Source organism: Equus asinus, chromosome 1, assembly GCF_041296235.1.
Source record: "Equus asinus isolate D_3611 breed Donkey chromosome 1, EquAss-T2T_v2, whole genome shotgun sequence".
NCBI classification, from domain to species: domain Eukaryota; kingdom Metazoa; phylum Chordata; class Mammalia; order Perissodactyla; family Equidae; genus Equus; species Equus asinus.
In genome coordinates this window covers 136067775-136087996 of record NC_091790.1, presented here as the reverse complement: position 1 = coordinate 136087996, position 20222 = coordinate 136067775, and the positions used below count along the sequence as shown (strand labels likewise).

The 20222-nt window shown below is 38.0% G+C and overlaps 1 protein-coding gene across 3 annotated transcripts in view; it reads left to right on the top strand.

Moving 5' to 3' along the window:
• CDK6 (cyclin dependent kinase 6) overlaps nt 1-20222 on the top strand; it is a 227832-nt gene that overhangs the window by 145458 nt on the left and 62152 nt on the right. For all 3 annotated transcript variants that reach the window (XM_044767260.2, XM_044767262.2, XM_014842958.3), the window contains exon 5: nt 18050-18159. In XM_044767260.2, coding sequence (XP_044623195.1) covers nt 18050-18159 — 110 coding nt within the window. The remainder of the gene's footprint in view (nt 1-18049; nt 18160-20222) is intronic.

Below are 20222 nucleotides of genomic sequence, written 5' to 3'. Positions count from 1 at the left end.
ATTCCTTTTGAGAACAATATGAAACTCTATAGACTAGTGGTAATTGGACATTTAAGAAAGTCTGGCATACAGATTTATAGCATATAATAGATGCTCAATAAATATTTATTAATTTCTTGATTGCACTTATAATTTTGTTGTATACAGACAGATGGTGTGTACTTTATTGTAGGAGCAATAAATCACCCATTCCTTTTAATGAAGTCACCTGCATTTCCATAGTACTTTCTCCATACCTTATTATAGTTCCAGCCACACTGTGTTACAGTTATTTCTTTTTAAATTTGCCTCACTAAACTATGAACTCCTCCAGAACAGGCATTGTCTGTTCTTTGTCTTTATAGCCTCAATCCCTATCATGGTAAGTTGCCCATTAAATGTTGGTGAACTTCAACATTACACTACAATAAACTTTTTCCCAAGTGGTGTACAAACAGCCAGAAAGTTTAAGTAACTAGAATTATTTCTGCATTCTACTTTTGCCATAGGGAGGTGATTGAAAGTAAACAAACTATTTATTCAGAATAGCCACTTCCTAAATGTGAGCATATCTGTACTAACAGAAGTAGTATAGTTAATAGAGACATACCAAGACTTCCTCACCATCTACATCTGTAATATTATATAGTGATAATTGATGTTGTAATTGTTATACCAAAGCCTGAATTGTACTTTTGCAACTTTTATTTCCATTTTGTACTTTCATTTTCAATGAAAAACCGGATTTCCATATATGTTGCTTGCTTAAAAAGCAAGATATACCAGCTCTTATTTTCAGGATGATGTTAGTTAAAAATGTTAAGTTGCATGCATGCATACATCCCAAAATTTATTTGGGATTATTTGTGCTCCTAACCCTATTCATTGTCATAGACTATTGCTTTTCAAAGCATTTTCCAAGGAACCTTAATTCTATAGGATGGTAATAGGTGTTATGTGAGGGGGAAAAAAATCACTCCATGGACAATACTTGGTAAATGTTTAGTTAAATAGGTTTCTTTCTTAATTGTAGAATTTCTCAGAGCCTTTAATATGTCAGAGTAAAAATAACTTTCAAGAGAGTGGATTCAGCATATTCCTAAATTTGTTTGATTTAGAACTATTTTTCATGGAACATCTCTGGGCATTATTGTCCTCTAAACTCCCTTTGGGAAACAGGCATATAGGCAATCAAGACTTAACAATATAGCCAGCCACATGAGTTCCTATCACATCTCCAAGATACTACCAATATTCATCTCTTACTGGAAATGCCTTTGTTAATAGAAAATATTGATGGAATGATTTGAATCTGTTTCTTTTTGAAGTCGAATGTAGAATCTCACAGATTTCTCTATGTTTACCTCAGTAAGTGTGACTGTCAGGGCTGGAGTCCCAGTATTACTTCCCATCTTTCCTGCTACACTTCTGCAGTCAGTCAGACTGGAAGTCCCATAAGGCCAGGAAACATGTTCATTCACTAGCTCTGAGTGCCAGCCACCAAGTAGCACTCTGCAAGTGTTTATCCACTAAATGAAGAAAATAGTTTCTACATTCGTTCAGTTTCTCAAAAGGGAAAATGGTGTCACACATACACTGATTATTGTCCTGCAGCCCACCTCCACCCCCGAAATAGTTGTCGTGGTTTCCCATATTTAAATGTCATGCCTGGTGAGTGTGAACATAGACTCACCACAGATGGAAACGTGACTACATGACCCCTTCAGAAGGAAATGTGGTAGCAGGGGCCAGTAGCTTAGGGTTCGCCTCTTAACTAAGCTACAGCACTGGATACTGACAGATACGGTTCTGTACTTTAGTTTATAATGATGTTTCAGAATTCTGTCCATAGAGGAAATCAAGTAAAAACCACCAACTTCTAAAACTTGTACATTATTAATATTTTAACTGAGATTCTTGGCACAAATATTCCAAAATACTTCTCAGTTTAGCTTCCTTATTCAGTGCTCAAATTGCCTAAAAACTCTAGGTAAATAGTTTATACACCTCCAGAGAAGGACAGATACTTAAGGAGTTGCGAATTTCCTAAAAGTTAGATGTAGCAGAGGCAAAAGTGAGAAGAGAAGCCTAACATTTTAAAAATTGTCTTAAACTATTGTCACACATCTGTACACAAATGATAGATATCATTATTTATTCCATCATTACAAAGAGAGTCTATTTAGTGCTTTAACAATTCTAGACTGTATTATCATTTTTTTAGAACCTTATAGTCTTATAAATTGGTTAGTCAAAAGTATAGGAGGTACCACTACACACTAACTTGAGTGGTTGGGAATATCAAGTGATGGCAAAGATATGGAGAAAATGGAACTCTCATACATTCCTAGTGGGAGTGTAAAATGGTTCAGCTACCTGGAAAAGCTATTTTGTAGTATCTACTGAACATATACCTTCTCTCTATGTATGAATATCTGTATCTATCTTTATCTATCTATATATTTGTGTATCTATATAAATATCTATATATAAAAATAGAGAGATCCAAGAGAAATGAGTGTCTGTGTCCAACAAGAGATGGGCACAAAAATGTCCATATCAGAATATACATTCACCACAGCCAAGAACGAGAAACACACATCAACAGAAAAAAAAGGCTAAATAAATTCTGGCATGTTGACACAATGAAATACTACACAGCAGTGAAAGGGAACAAACTACGGATATGTACAACAACATAGACAATTTACATATTATGTAGAGCAAAAGAAGCCAGACACAAAATCTGCGTGATTTCTTTTATATGAAGTTTAAGAACCAGTAAGATTAATCCATGGTGATATAAGTCCAAATAGTGATACAGGAATGGTCTTGACTAGTAAAGGCATAAGGCCTTTTATGGTCATATAAATGTTCTCCATCTTGGTCTGAGTGGTAGTTACATAGTTGCGTACATATGTAAAAGTGCATTGTATACTTTAACGTTTGTGTACACCTTAATACAAATAAATAAATGAATGCCTTAAGCAAATATATATATACAGATAGATGTCAACAGGTAGCTAAAACTTATTTTCTCTTTACAAGAAATTTCCTCTAAGGTGTTATGTATGAATTTGATTCTGTTGCCATGTTTATGAATCTGGAACACCTTTTGTACTTTCAAAATACAGTCATGCATCACTTGATGGAGATATGTTCTAAGAAACGTGTCATTAGGTGATTTCGGCATCGTGTGAACATCGTAGAGTACACTTACACAAACCCAGATGGTATAGCCTACTACACACCTAAGCTATGTGGTACTAATTTTATGGGACCACCATGGTATATATGGTCTGTGGTTGACCCATATGTCATTATGCGGCAGCACATGACTATAATCCAAAGACAAATGGATTTTTTTTTTCCTCCCCAGTTTTGTTTTCTTTTGTACTCCGGAAGCAAATTTGCAATTACTTCTTGGTTGTAATCTAACAAATAGTTATTGAATGCCTGACGTGTGCCAGACACTGTGCTAGGCTTTGGAGATCCAAAGATAATTAAGACTCAGACCCTGCCATTCAGTCTTGTGGGGGTGATAGAGATCGAAGCAAATTCTTATGGTCACACCACATGTCAGCAGGGGCTATAAGAGAGGTGTGCTGTGGGAGTGTAGAGCAGGGAGCCTCTCCCTCTCTTAGAATGTTCTGCAAGACTTTCACAGAAGGCATCACTAGGCCCTGCCTCCATTTTTGCCATACATCAGGATCCTCTATATATTAAACATCTACAAGGATGATGTAAGACTGCTTTTCAGTTACTAAAGAATAATTAAAATATTTTATATAGTCTGCCTGTTTTCTTAGATATCATTGTAATCACTTCTAAGACCATTTATCAAAGCCCTAGCCGTTTCAAGGATAAAAGAAGCTACCTGCCACCGATTTCTAGAAAGCAGTAACATTCTTTGAAATGCTTATAAATGGAAAAGCAGTATTTCTTTGAATTAGTTCTGAGGTAAAAGCTGAGTTTTACCCAAACTGGAGGGTTACTTTTCCTTTCAAGTAGTGTTTGCATGCAGCGACCACACTGCCCCGAACACATGTGCAGCTTGAGCCCCGGAGCCTGGGTGAGAAGCCTTCCGTGGTTTTTATGTTCACACATGTATCTCTCCTAGTAGCGGATGTACCTAGAAATACTCTCTAAAGTCCTTGGTAGTAGTGTGGTTCTTCCCAGAAACTGAGACAATTTGAACAGAAGCATTGCAGCTCAGCAAGAGCAAATGAATTTATATATTTTATAATTATCTGTTCAGTTAACAAAACTGTATTCTTTTCAGTGATCCTTTCCTTCCCCTCTGCTCATAGAGTATATAAAGATATTAAAAATCTTGTAAATATAGAAAAGTGTTTTATAAAAAAAGAAGAGGGAAATTAAGTAAAAGAAGAAAGAAAGGGAAGAAAAAAGAATGAAAGGGAAGATAAAGGGCTAGGACACATGTTACATAGCAGACTTCTTTTTTTAGTAACTTTGAAATCAGATAGTAAAATCCAAAGTGATGTCATCATGTCCATACAATTGCACTGAGTCTTCAAACCTGAAAACTTCTTTTGCCCAGTGATGTGAATTTTTTTGACTTGAGAACGATGTTACAAAATTGTGGGTGATAGTATTCAGGTTCTCAAACTGTATTTTCCATTCTTCTGTTTGCACAACTCTAGTCCTCTGTGCATTTTGGTTTTTTGAAAAGATTAAGAAGGCCCTGTCTTTACACCATGTCTGCATAAATGGATGAGGGGTGAGTTTGAGGAAGAGTCTGACCTGCGGAACTGGTTAGATGTGATTTCACTTGCAGAGAGAGGGAATACAAAAGGAGAAGAAGTTTGGGAGGAAGGACGATGCTGTGGTCTCCAGGGAAAGGAATGTTCTGGGAGGACAGTTGTGAATCATTTGTCAGCAGAAAGATGCCTATGCACACAGATCCAGATTTCTGGTCCCCGAGCAGAGCATTGTGGGAGGGAGAGTTTCCCCCTAGGACCCAGCCGTTTGCACATCCCTGACCCTGGTCCCTCAACTGGTGGCCATCCTGGTGAAATCCTTTGAGATACCATTATCCTAGAAAAACAGTTTCTTTTGTTCTTGTCAGCTTTTCTGGTAAACCTACTTACTATGGAAATGTTTGTTTTGCAAATACAGATATTTTAAATTGTAATTAGGCTTAAGACAAAAAAAAAAAAAACAACAAGACCTGAGATCATTCAGTCTCCACAGTGAGGAGCATGAACCTGAGTCAGATATGCCCTGCTTCAGATCCTGGCATTTACTGTCCAGTACCTGGACAGGGTACTTCACTTTGGTCTCAGCTTCCTTATCCTTAAAAACAGAGTCATTGATACTCACCTCATACCACTAAACTGAAGATTATGTGAGGGAAGAGATTCAGTCAGTCCAGCACAGTGCTTTACATCTTCTGTGCCCTACGAATGTTTTCTTTCCCTCCTTCCCTAGCCTACTTCTTTGCCCCCAGATAGCATAAAAATGAAAAGTTTTTAGAGAAAAGATCACAAAATTCCACAATAATCCATCTGACATTTAGCAGTTCTTCTTGTCAGAAAATACTTCCTTCTTGTCTAACCCAAATTCCTAATGCTGCAATCTACGTCCTTCTCTCGGTCATATCCTTCTCCTTTTTTGTTTGCAGTTTTAATCTTGCTAAATCAACAGCATGAAACATCCTAATCTTCGGAAGCATATTTTCTTTTGTTCTTGCCCCTAATAGCTGAAAGGACAAAATATAGTGGGAGCTCCAGAATCCTCTCTAGACTTTAAATTCATTTCTGGTAGCCCAGATTAGTTGGAAATTGCCTGGCTGGTTTCTTTTCCGGCATGCATCTCTGTAACCTTTACAGATGGAGGTGAGTAGCAGGAGCTCTGGGGGGAGTGAGTACTAGAGAATGAACTATACCTTGGTGGCTCCTTCCAGCTGAGGATCTCCAGATCCTTCCCATTTAAGGAAGGCGATGCCCACAGAATTTTAAGATGTTGAAGAATGTTTGAGCCTGAACATAGATTTTAAAACTATGCTTCCATTTCCCTCATCACTTGTACTAACCATATAACTTGCAAGTGCTCATCTAGTAGGTTTACGTGCAGCCTGTGTAAAACTGAACATAGTGACCAAGGAGAAAGAAGACATGGACTTGAGAGACCTTGGTGTGTTTTCATAAGAAAAAGTCAATTTTTAAATTCTCTTACAAATCTGAGTGATTATGTGGCTTCCCAAAGCATATAGATTCTCTTAAGAGTTAAAACAACTGTTAAAAGGAAACGATGAGCTCTGTAGCCTGCCGTATCCTGTGTTCTGAATAATTTTCATTTCTACTTATCTGTGAAGGTTGAAGGAATGTCTACAAATATTTGCTTGGTTTCTATGGTGAAGGCAGAGAGAGATCAAGTGTGTGATTGTTTAGTGTCAAAATCAGAACTACACTATACTGTACTTCTAAAAAGAGAATGAGTTTGTTACTTGAAACATAATAGACATTTAGCAAGTGGTAACTATTTTAAGTTTCACAAGTTCAAGATGAAATTTAAACCATCCAGCCTGAAGGAAAACATGGGCCCTTCAGGCATTTTAAAACTTCATTTTACAAAAGTAAAATGGTCCTCACACTTTATTAAAAAGTCATCTGTTGACTAAAGATAGTGCTGGTGGACTCTCAGAATGTCTGGTGTGGGTATTGGGACATGACCATGTTCTGTAAATTTATACTATAATAGAAATCCCTGCATCCTGCACTAGGTTATTCCTCCCAAGCCTGCAACCCTCCATTCTTCTACCTTCTGGCTACCCATATATTTGTTGGAACATACATTTATTTTATAACTGCTATACACAGCACTCTGTGAGGTGGTAGGGATGAAAAGTCCACTTAGAAATGGTCGATGCCTTCAAAGGGCTGGCTTTGGGCCTAGCCAGCAGTAAGTACACAATGAATGGAATACAGTGTAATAAGTGCTGTGATTACGTGTCATTGGGGAGGACTAGACAGGACAAGGTTCACAAGAATTAAGAATGGTTTTGTGAGAGGACATTCCAGAGAAAGGTATGGGAAGGCCACGAGGCATGACACAGCATGCATGTTTGAACAGCCATAAAGCCTCTGAGCAGGTTGAGAAAAGCTTTTGTGTGAAGGAATAACAGGCGATAAAACCAGAGAGAGGGTGGGTCCCAGATCATGAGGGCATTATGGGTAAACTGAACTTGAACTTGACTCTATAAGCTCTGAAGAATGGATGAAGGATTTTAAGCAGGAGTGTGGTGAGCACAGTTCCAGATGCGGTAGAGAGGACAGAGTGGAAGGAGGCAGACTGATAGGAAGAGACCCCAGAGGAAGCTGTTGTGACTGTCAGGAGAGGACAGATTCACGATGGAATTGTCAGGCTCTATTGACTTCACTGATAATGGAGATGAGTGGGAAGCCTAGGTAGGTGGTGTGCATTTGCTTGCAGAGAGAGGGCATCTAAGAGAAGAAAGCAAGTTTCAGAGGAAATACAATGCGTGCATTTTGAAATTGGTGTACCTATGGAAGTACTAAGTGGTGATGTCCAGGAGACAGTTGGATATGTGGTGGTCAGATAATCTGCAGAGTTCTGGGTACAATATGGACCCGGGGGGCATCCACATATGATGCTCCCCAGGGATTGTGCATCACGTAGGAAAAGTAACTGCCTGAGGATCTTGCCTTAGAGAAAACAATTATTTAAGGGACTAGTGGAAGAGACCTCCAAGGAGTTACTGGAAAGGTAGGTGGGACACCAGGACAGAACCCCAACATTCTGCACTTAGATTGCTACACAGATGCCGCTCCCCTCCCCCACTTGTCCTTCAGCCAACTCATTTGAGTTGCTGCCTTGCTAATGTGCAACCACCCCATCCAGGACTAACAGGGCACCTCTTATAGAGTGGGCATTCACATAACGAATTGAGCTGAAGCTCACTTGGACCTTTAAAGGCTTTGATGTCTGGACTAAAACCCTTTTTAGGTAGATTTGCTTAGACATTAACAAAATGAGAGAGAAGTATAAGGTTCAGAAAGAGATAGGAAGTGCCACTGGTATCATGAAAGGTCAGAAGCCTGGATCCCTGAATTCCATCTCCATTCATCCTTCAGTGGATCGTTATCCTCTCCCCCTCTTAGACACAGCACACGGATCTCTGTCTACTGAGTGACACTTCCCCAAAGATTCCCTTCGTCTCTACTCGGAGGGAACACCCACCTCAGCTCATTTTCCCTGTGCCATTGCCCTTCAAGTGTTCTTACATATCCTCTGAATTGAATTGGGTTCAGCTTCGCCTCCCCCAGATCCAGTTCCTTTTTTAAAGATACATAACTACTCAAAAGTACTCAATTATTATTAAATATTATTGTCCCCATATGTCTAAAGGGTTGCCTCTATCCACCATCAGCACTACCCCTGGTTCATTCATGTATCCAATCATGAGATAATTACTGAGCACCTTCCATGCAGGACACTATATATACACTGTGGCCAGTGAATTGAATAACTATGATGGAAAAGAGAAAGGATAAAGTGCTTTAGAAGTGCACTAGAAGCTCAAGGGAAAGCAATCACTTCCAGCTGGGAGATCAGGAAAGGCTTCATGAGGAAGTGATATGTGAGGATTCAGATCTGCAGAGACTCCAGGAAAGAATATCCCACAGAGAGACACAGAAGCAATGGCCAGGTAGTTGCAAATCAGCACATCTAAATTGGAGCCAGTGCCCCCAGGTGAGCCAGGACAGCTACAGGTTCTAGGAAAGACAGACAGCTTTCTGCTGGTAATGGATGCATCAGAGCAGAGGCCAGGATTGGTATTGGCACAGCGCTCAGTGAGAATCTCATCTTTGTGTAAACCTTGGTTGTTTTTTGTGACGTATCAAAATATCTTGTTTTGGCCCTTAGATTATAAATGAGTCCATTTGACATGACTCTGTTATTATTTGCTACAAAGTATTTTGTGTTAACTTCTATTGGTATTTAGCTCTTAATAGTTTCCATTCAACTAGCCTTATAATGACAAGACTATGCTTGGCAGAACTAAACTTCTGATTATTTATAATATTCTTAATTTAAATGTAATTTTAAACAACGGAATTTTGAGACCTTTTATGAATCAGTGAAATTACCCCTAATTTTGATTTCCATTTTACAAAACTATAATGGTCTTCTGGAGGAAAAAAAGTACTTTCTAGAGAGTTTTATATTGGCATAAAGCAAATAAACAGCTTAGAGCACAGCTTAGCCACTAGGATACTTTGACAATATGAAGATTTTGAGCTATTCCAAAGATTACACCCATATTCCTCAGAAATCATTATCTAAGTTTGCATTTTTTGAGACATGTCGTTGAAGCGGGCCCCAGATGGAGAATATCACCACACTGGTACATTCCATAAGTAATTACTAAAGCAAAGGACAGGCAAGGATGTTCCGAGATAGTGTTCTTGGATCTATACAGCATATACATTTTTTTAAAGCTTTATTACCACTGACACATCATTTAGGGACTCTTGGAATGCTAGCAGAGGTCACCTTACAGATCATCAAGTCTAAATGTCCTTGTTGAAAGGCAAGAAAACTGAGGCTTAGAGAAGAAGTAGCCACCCACGCTAGTTTGTTCATCTGCAAAGTGAATGTATTAGTCAGGGTCCCAACAGGAAATGGATGGCACACTCAAAATAAGATAATTCAAAGAGGGTTTGTTTACAGAGACAAGACTTACAAAGAAGTGGGTTTAGGGGAAGCACAGTGGATGGTGCTGTAACTTGAGTCTTAGTTGCAACCAGGCTATTATCATTCCCAGGCTTGAAGGGAAGAGGGGGAGCAGTTACTGGAATCAGGCAGGGTGGGCTGCCCAGGGTGGACGTTGAATTTGTGATGGCAGCACAGCTAGCTCTAGACAGCCTTGCTGGGAGGAAATCAAGGAGTTAAAAACTCTGCCTCTTCTTCCCTCTCTCTCTCACTCCTGCCTAGGCTTCCTATTGGCCAAACCCAGTAAGAAGCTGGAAGCATATGGTAGATCTGCCCCCACCAGTACAGAGACCATCTGGAGAGGCAAAAGGAAGATATCCAGCAAGTGTTCATAACATGCTTTTCTGCTCTTTAAGCATGTGGCCATATAATGAGGAGAATTCAGATAACATCTACAAAGTTTTTTCAGGAACTTGGTGAAAGGGTACATGAATAAGAGACTTAAATTGAATATTAAGTAAGAGTGGTTTACTCTGACATGTATTTTGAGTCAGAGTTGGCCTTGGCTCTACTTTATCTTATACTGTTATTGAAGTGGTTCAAAAAATTGTGAATAGAGATCAAAGCAGTTTAAACAGATGCATCCACTTGTGTAAATATCCTTGAACTCCCCCTGTCTTCCGCTCCCCCTCCTGTTGCCAAATCCATTCAGCACCTCTAGAGGCTATTCATACACGTAATGATTGTAAGAAACATCATATTTGCTTTGGTTCCAGCTGGCTCCAACCACCAAACTCTGTCCATAGCTCCTATTGTTATCTTTGCTTAGTAGACAACTGTGTTGTTATCATTAGAAGCCACCCTTGTCATAGATCTCTAAATGTTGATCTTTATACATTATATTTATTGTTTCCTTCAATGTGTTTTTAAATTTACCGTTATATTTTGTTTTTAAGGATATTTAGAATTATTAAACATAGAGAACTTTTGAGTAGAAGTTAATTGATTACATTGTTGAGAATTTCCTTCATGCACTAAAACCTTGAAACATTTTTCAGTTTTGTCCTTTCTTCATAAGGCTTTCAAATAAAAATTAATAAACCTGCTTACATGTGACTTAAACTGGTCTTAAGTTAGGCAGTCTTCCATCAGAAGTTTTTAGAGGGGCAGAAGTATGATAATCCCTAAGCTAACAGAGTTTATATTTTACTGCAGGAAAATTTGTTACAATTTGTCCTCAAAAGCTTGGAACTTATATATTTTAAATCCCATGAAATTATAGAAATTGTCATTTGAGATATTTTAAATTACAGTGACTTAAAGTGAGGATTGAAGAACTCTGGGTTGGAGAATGTGGCACAGCCACACAAATTAGCAGGTTAAAACTGGGGAAGGTCTCTTGAAATATGAGATAATATTAACTAATAAGGGAACAGCTATTAGATTTATATCTGTTGCAAAAAGTAGTAATTCATTATTTTTAAATGTAGCCCTGGGCGTTGTTAGGGTTTTTTTCTTAGAGAATTAACTAGAAATGTAAGTCTTGTACAATTCATACTTTCTTTTGCAATTCAAGCATGTTGAATTCCACAAAGACTAAACCAAAAGATGTCTCTTTAGACAAATGCTGATAGTTCAAATAGACTATAAACATAAACCTAATTAATGAATATAATTCCTCTCACTTTGTTACAATGGTTTATACATAGACCAAGCAAAAATCTTAGGGATACCAAACTGATTTTTTAATCTTAGCTTTCGTTAAAGTTATTAGATGGAAATTTGGCAAATAGATGTCATACCATGCAGAGCACTGTTGTGGTTCAGAACAGAATTTTTTTTTTTACTTTTTTATTAAACACTTTTTTAAGAAAATCTTTTAACCCCAAAGGATAGCTGAATTTTTGAGATTTGTAAAACTCTTTTAAAAGTTCACATTAAAATATTTCAAAGTAAATTTAAAATCTTTTCCTCTTGGTTATTTAATTACGACCTGTATGTTTGCCTATTGATTGTGGCTGTTTGGAATACTAACTTAAAGGTGCTGTGTTGGTTGTTGAGGAAAGACCACAGGGTTCAACTCAGACAGCCCTGGTGAGAATCCCAGCTTTTCCGTGAGTCTCAGCTTCGTGACTCTGGCCAAATTACTCGACTTCTCTGTAATCCAGTTTTCTCAGCTATAAAATGTGCTTACTGACAGCAGCTGATTGATCTTGCACCTCTGAAATTATCATCTGGCCCCGCTTTTCCTTTTCACTTTCCACTTCCTACACTGCCATGTTTTTGTGCCAACTGTCTGTTTAAAGCTTAATGTCTATGTATAGAATCCTGGCAGATATTTTTGTATGCATAAATAATTGTTATATTTACACCCACACATAATCTAGTAATAAAAATTGGAATGTATTTCACAGTGTTCCAGAACTTATTATTCACTTAGTAATATGTCATGGACATCTTTCTGTGTGAGCAGGAATGAGCAAGATGAGAAGTAGCTCGTCTTTTGTGATGCCTGAATAGTATTCCCCTATTGGAAATGATTGTGAAGTACACATCCTTGTGAATGCCTCTTTGTATGCCAGTCTGAGTTATATAGGATACATTCCCACAAGTGGAACTCTGGTGCAGGAACATGGGCACTATTAATTTTAGAGAAACTGTCAGATTGTTATGAAAAGATTGTGCCAGTTTGCAGTTTAAAACAGTTTTTCATACCATGGCCAACCCTGAATAGTGTCATTCAGTTCATTTCTGCCAGTCGTGCAAAAATGATACCTCTTTATATTGATGGCTTTCTTGCTTCCGTCCCTTCTTTCTCTCTTTCTCTTTCCTTTAATGAGATTGAGTATCTTTGATAGTTTTTTCTTCTTGTCAGTTATCTTTTCATGTGCTTTATCAATTTTTATGTTGTATGGTTCTGTTTATGTAATTTGTTTTAGATGTTTTCTCCCAGGTTGTCATCTGTCCTTTGCCTTTATTTATAGTGTTTGCTGAAGAAGATTTAATTTTAAATAGCTGGATCTGTGAATGTTTTCATCTCAGGCTTCTGGGTTTCCCATCATGTTGAAAAAGGCCTGCACATCCCAAGGTCCTCTGCTGGTTTTCTTCTGATACATTTTTCTGGCTCTGCTTCTTTCACTTAGATCTTCCATCTGTATACAGTTTCTTCTTATACATGGTGTAAAGTAGGGATTAAACTTATGTTTGGTCAGTTGTTTTGCTTCTACATATTGAAGTAAATTTTTTCTCTCATTAAGATGAAATTCAGCCCCCTATAAGAACGTTAAGCCCCATAAATGTATCAGTCTTTTTTTGGACTTAATTTTTTAAAAATCCGTTAGCAGACACCATTTTATTTGCTATATCTCAGAGTATATTTCGGTAACAGAGAGAAAATCTCCCTCATTATTTCCCAAACTATTTTTGGTTCTTCCTAAGTGTTATTCTACCAGAGGCACCTTAATGTCAAAGTTAAATTCCTCCCCAAAATCACTGGATTGTCTTAAATTTTTGTGTTACTAAAGGGGTTTCTATTATGTTTATAATATGCCTTTTTCCCATCTTAGTCATGGTCTGTCTCACTATTTATTTAGGTGGTTTTTTGTGTATCATTTTATTTGTATAGATAGTGCTTTTTTTTATTCCTCACTGTTATACAGTTTCTCTTACTATTATTGTGAATGGGATCTTTTTTCATTATATTTTGTAACTGACTTACTATGATTTGTGTATTAATTTTATATTTTATGTCTACCATCATCTAAATTCTTATTATCATAATAATGTTTTTGTTGTCATAAATTTTATTTACCAAAAATATAAGGCCAGTGTATACAAGGAAGAAACACTTAGAAGGAGATTTTGGGGAAAGGAAAACAAAATCTGAATTCTCTTTTGCAATTTGACAAAGTACAGAAAAATATAAGTAAGGATCTGTATGAGACAAACTCTTGTTAGTAAAGCACTTTACACTTAAAGTACTCACCTTATACTCTATGGAACAAAAAGTAGGTATGTGCATAGTCATAAAGAAAACAATAATAAATTTTACCAAGTGGAAATTGTACAGCTTATATTCTCTGACCATGACGCAATAAAACCAGAAATTCAATGATCAAAAGATAACCATAAATAACCTGACCATGTGGAAGTTTAAAACACTTTTCTAAATAGTTTACTTTTCAAATTTGTTTACTTTTGGATTAAAGAAGAGATTACAGGTAAATTACATATTATTTAAAGATTAGGGGCTGGCTTGTTGGCGCAGCAGTTAAGTTCGCACGTTCGGCTTCGGCAGCCCCGGGTCCACAGGTTCGGATCCTGGGTGCAAACATGGCATCACTTGGCAAGCCATGCTGTGGCAGGTGTCCTACATATAATGTAGAAGAAGATGAGCACAGATGTTAGCTCAGGGCCAGTCTTCCTCAGCAAAAAGAGGAGGATTGGCAGCAGGTGTTAGCTCAGGGCTGATCTTCCTCAAAAAGAATAAATAAAGATTAACAAAAATGAGAAAAGGTCACTTAAAAATATATAACTACATGTTTTGTCATTAATCAAAATTGGAAATAAATTGTCCAAGTTTCATCTCAAAAATTAATAAATAAAAACAAAGAAACTTGGAGAGGAGAATTTTAAAAGATAAAATAGAAGTAACAAATTATAAAATAAAGCAATAATCCTCCCAAAATGGAAATAAAACTCAATGTTAGTTTTTTTAAATAAATAATATAGCTAAACTCCTGACAAACCTGACTGATATAAAGAGAACACAAAAATATACAACGTTAAGAAAGAGAAAATTTTCTCTTTCTTAGAAAACCAAGGAAACAGATGAGAATTAAAATAATTTTAAGAAATACTATGTACAAATTTAAGCCAATACATTTTTAAAACTAGATTAAAGATTTTCATGGGGAAATCCATTATCATTACCAAAACTGACTCAAAAAGAGATTGAAACCTGAACAGACTAATTACCAAGAAGAAATTTACAAGATTGTTAAAGACATACTGCTAAGAAAGATCCAGATCCAGATCCAGATGGTTTTACAAGTGAGGCCCTTCAAGGGACTGCTTATTCTTGTGTTGCTTATAATATTCCATAATATTAAAAAGGATGGAAAGCTTGCACATTCCTAATATCAAAACATGAAAAGTTAACACAAAAAAACTATAGATCAGTCTCAGTTATAAATATAAGTTAATGTCCTAAATATATATTAGCAAATAGAACCCAAAAGTCTGTTAAAAGAGTAATAAGCCATGATTAGGGATATTTTATCCCAAGAAAGCAAAGATGGTACAAATCAGGAAAGCTATTAATATAATTAACCTGTCATTAATAGAATAAAAGAGAATGATCATCTGGTCATTATTAATATTTTTTTAAAACATTTGATAAAAATTTATTATCCCTTTTGAGTAGTAGCTAAATTTTAAAAGGAATAGAAGGGAACTTCCTAAACTTATCAATATTGTTCTTATTTTAGTTGACTAAACGTTTATTTGGTGATCATAATGAGAGTCACTGATTAAAGTACTGAAAATGAAGATAGTTTTACTAAAGTGTTTTAGAATGAGTAGTCAATCAGAAATCACAGTCTCTTTAGAACAGCTTAAAATAATGCTGTATTCAGATTAAACTTTTCATCTCATATGATGCTAGACTTTATTTTGAACTGAGGTGAGAAGATAAATGTATGACCCCACAATGCCTCTGTATGTCTATAAACCACTTAAGGACGGTTTGCGTCTGTACTTTGTTTACAGTGTATCAGAGAAGTAGGGCAGTGTTCCTCCAGCTAGAAATATTAGTAAAGCAGAAGTAAATTACGTAACTAAAAACTACAGCCCGGAATCAGACACTCTTCTTAGCAAAAATAGTAAGTACCTTCTTTTTGGGGAATGACTGGTAATTAAATGATTGCCTTAAAAGCGTTATTTTGATATTTATTAAATTCCAAGTGTTGCATGCGCAGTATTATGATGGGCATTTACTGACATAACCATGGATAAAATTGGGTCTGTGCCCTCTAGAATGAACCATAGTATGAACTGTGTTACAAGGTATGATTTTTCAGATAGCGATGGGTTCAGGGAGGTGATGGTGTCAAACCTGGGCTTTGTAGGATAAGTAGAATTTCCACATGTAGAGAAGAGAAGGAAGAGCTTCCCAGGCTAGAACAGTGTCTGCAAAAGCATGGAAGCAGGAGCTGGATGATATGTTTGTATAACTGAGTGGTGCTCAAACCTCATCAAGGGTTAGGGTTACCTGAAGAACTTTAAAAAAAAAGAAAAAGAATTCCGGGGGCCCCACCCATGGAGATCTATTTCAGTGAGAGCAAGATAAAGCCCAGACACCTATGTTTTTCTAAAACATGGATGATTCTGATGCACAGTCAGGGTTGAGAAACAGTTTTGTGGTCTCATATGTGACTAAGCTATAAGGGAGATGGAAGTACTGTGGAAGATGATGCTGGAAAGATATATGGGAGCCAAATGATAACCAAGTGACATTGTTTTGGTTTGTAGGGTTTTTTTTTAATTTCTATTACATCACCACCATCCCCCCATTAGATATCAACCAGATATCCCTTAAACAAAACTTGACCCCTTGTATGAATTCAAAGCAAAGCATGTTAAATGAGATGAAGAAGAGGAACCAGTTAAGATTCTTGTTGCAGTTAGATATTACTGTATAATTGACCCCAAAACTTAAAACAATAACCATTTTATTATTACTCACAATCCTGTGAGTTGACTGGACTCAGCTGGGCAGTTCTTCTGCTCTCTGTGGCAGTGGCCACAGTCATCTGGGGGATCAGGTGGGCTTGAATGTCTAAGATGGCTCACTCACATGGCTTTCAGCTGAGGACTCAGCTGGGGCTGTTGACCAGAGCATCTTCATGGGCTTCTCACTGCATGGCAACTGGGTTCCAAGAGCAAGTGTCTTAAGAGCAAGCATTCAAAAAGGCCCAGGCTACCAGACTTTGGTAGTCCCAGCTGTTACTTCCACCATATTCTGTTGGTCAAGCAAGTCACTAAGGCCAACTCAGATCCAATGGAGGGTGAATTAAAAACTCCATTCCTTGATAGGAGGGGCAGCATGTGCATACAAGGAAAGAAGGAAATGACAGTCATTTTTTGGAGAATTGTTGCTGCAGTCTTAATATGCCAAGTACTATAGCATCAAAATACATAAAGCAGAATTTCAGAAAATTTAGGTAGATGTCAACAGAAGTACAATCAGACAAAACAGTAAGTAAGAATAAAAGGAATCCGAATAATATAAAATGCGTATGTAATAGATTTATGTATTAAATTCCTTATCTGACAATAAAGAATACATATTCATTTCAGGCATCCATAGAATATCTGCTCACCCCTGAAAAAAGCAGCACTTGAACCCCTATATACTCTTATAAATCTGAAACCTTAATGATACATTTCCCTTGCCTCTCAACATTGCAGAAATACTGTTTGTTGATGGCTAGACACTGCTCTGTGTTAAAGGAGCTTCTTCCCATTTTGGAATCTCTTCCTCTGGATGACTTTTTTACACATGGTATAAACAATTGGGCTACACTTTCTCTCTTAAGTTCTTCATTTTTTATTTGTTTTCTGAAGAGAGCAGCATTGAAGGCTTTATTTTGATTCTCCACAGTCTCACCATAAGAGTAGTTTTGTCCTGGGTGCTCTGTAGACTTCAGGGTCACCATCCAGCAGCTTCTGGAATTGTCTTCTGATTTCCCAAAAATGCTGACCAGGGAATTGAGCTGGAATCATTGCCATCCCTGTTATCCATATATTGTTTTTCTAAGCACTTTAAAAAAGTGATAGTTTTTGAGCTGGCCCCGTGGCCGAGTGGTTAAGTTCGCGCACTCCGCTGCAGGCGGCCCAGTGTTTCATTGGTTCGAATCCTGGGCGCGGACATGGCACTGCTCATCAGACCACGCTGAGGCAGTGTCCCACATGCCACAACTAGAAGGACCCACAACGAAATATACAACTGTGTACCGGGGGGCTTTGGGGAGAAAAAGGAGAAAAAAAAAAAAATCTTAAAAAAAAAAAAAAAGTGATAGTTTTAAGATAATTATTTTTTTAAGTCTTTGCTTTGCTTTCTGAAACTCAGTTATTTTACCATCCTAGTAAGACACACGGAGTCTGAGGTGGGAACCCAGGTTGTGGGGATGATGTAATTTCCTGGCCTGTCAGTGATGAGTCCTAGTTACTTATTCCTTCTATCTCAGTGTCCCCATATGATTATAGGGGTTCTTTCCGAACTGGGTCGTTGCATTAAACCAGCCAGGATGAGGAGTTTAAGCAAACAGCCATCTTCCTCAGTAACACTCAGATCTGTTTGCTGTTGCAGGTCGTCACGCTGTGGTACAGAGCTCCAGAAGTCTTGCTTCAGTCCAGCTACGCCACCCCTGTGGATCTCTGGAGTGTTGGCTGCATATTTGCAGAAATGTTTCGTAGAAAGTAAGAAATACCTTTTGTTTCACTCTGTCTTCCTTGGAAAGAGATTTTGTGGGTCTTCAGTAATTTAAGTGGCAGCGTAGCCTTTCTGTTTCAGGTAGAGTCGTGGTATCTAAATCCACCTAGTTCGGGCTGCCACTTCCAAGTCTGTCCTGAAACTGCCTTGTCAGCCGTCACAGTGTGGTTTTGGATGACTGGAGCTTCCAGCTCTTGGAAGCTCTGTTTGGAAAGGAACACTCCACTGTTCTGAAGTTTATTTTGTTTTTGTTGGTGATGATAGGACATGGTGAACATGAAGCATATTATGGTATTTTTTTAGTGAGGAAATATCCTCAAGGTGGACTTTGTCCACAGGAGGAAGACCAGGGCTGTTAAGTTTATGGAAATGTTGATGGTGAGAATAGTTGAAAAAGCAGAACATTTAGACTGAAAAGAAAGAGGCAAGGAAGACATCAGCACTACTTCAGACTACTTTAACTGCTGTCACATGGAGGAGAGATTGGACATATTTGGGAACTATGGAGAGCAGAACTAGGACCAAAGATACTGAAATTACAGAAATAAATATTTTTTCTCAGAAGGAGGAAAAAAATCTAATGATTAGACAGTTATCTGAAGAAGAGATTGGGGTTCGTGAAAATAGTATGTTCTCATTGAGTGTCAAGAAGAGACTGGACCACCACACATTGGAGGTGTTTTCAACAGCATTCGTAGAGTAGGTGGGTGAGCTCGATGACCTCCAGGGCCCCTCTGACTCTGAGAGTCTGTGATTGATTTGTTTGATTTTCAGGTCACAAGAAATAGCCGAACAATATAATAAAGATCTGCCAGGAAAATAATCCATACCTGGGTACTAAATTCAGCCTGGTCAAAATTAGACAAAGAACTTAATCATAATCTAATCTCTCTTTGTTTTCTATTTTTATTTCCATGGGAAAATGTGAGTTGGGAAGCTGAGTATATTCCCATCAGACATGTTATATTAGAAATGTAGCTACATGATAGCTCACAAGGAAGAGAAGTGGTCAGCCATTGCTTGCCTGCCTGCTTGTTTGTCTGCCTGCTTGTTTGTTTGTTTGTTTTAACCAAATCAAGTGTGGTTCATGTAATAAATTTTGGAACCTATTTCTAGAACTCAGCAGATTCATCTGTAGCTCACAGGAGGGGATCACAGCAAGAAAATCAGAGTACACAGATGTTTAATGCAGACCTACTGTGTGCCAAGTACAGGACAAAACCTCTTCCCTTATGTTACTTTTTTATTCCTCACAATAAAAGATAACTGAGATGCAGTGGCAGACTTATTTGTGTGACATCAAGCAACTGAAAAGAAGCAAGGGTATTACTCCAAAGGAAGTCTTGTGAGTTCTAATCTAGTGTTGTTTTTCTACCAAGGAGGAAAGAAAAAAAGTGGTAGTGAATTCGGCTGCAGTGTTTGCCAAACAGGCTAAATAAGTGGTTTTGGAAATGTGGTCCTTGGACCAGCAGCCTGAATATCACTGGGGACCTTGTTGGAAAGGCAAATTCTCTGGCCCCACCCCAGAACAACTGGATCAGAACCTCTTGGGCTGGGGCTCAGGAACCTGTGTTTTAACACACTCTCCAGGTGATCCTAATTCACCCTCCAGGGTAAGAATCACTGGGTTGGATGACAGAATTACCAGGGATGGGCATTCTTTAAGTGTGTAACTCCCAGACCTCTCCCTTGAGATTCTGATTTATTACTGGGCCAGGGCCTGGCATTCTTGTTTGTAAAAGTGCCTCATGTAATTCTTTTCATCAGACAAGTGTGGAAAACATTGGGCTAAAGCCTTATGGTCAGAACTGGGAATAATCTACTATCAAGATTGCAGGGTGGGGGCCGACCTGGCGGCGCAGCTGTTAAGTGCGCACGTTCTGCTTCTCAGCAGCCTGGGGTTCACTGGTTCGGATCCTGGGTGTGGACCTGGCGCCACTTGGCAAAAGCCATGCTGTGGTAGGCGTCCCATGTATAGAGTAGAGGAAGATGGGCATGGATGTTAGCTCAGGGCCAGTCTTCCTCGGCAAAAAGAGGAGGATTGGCAGTA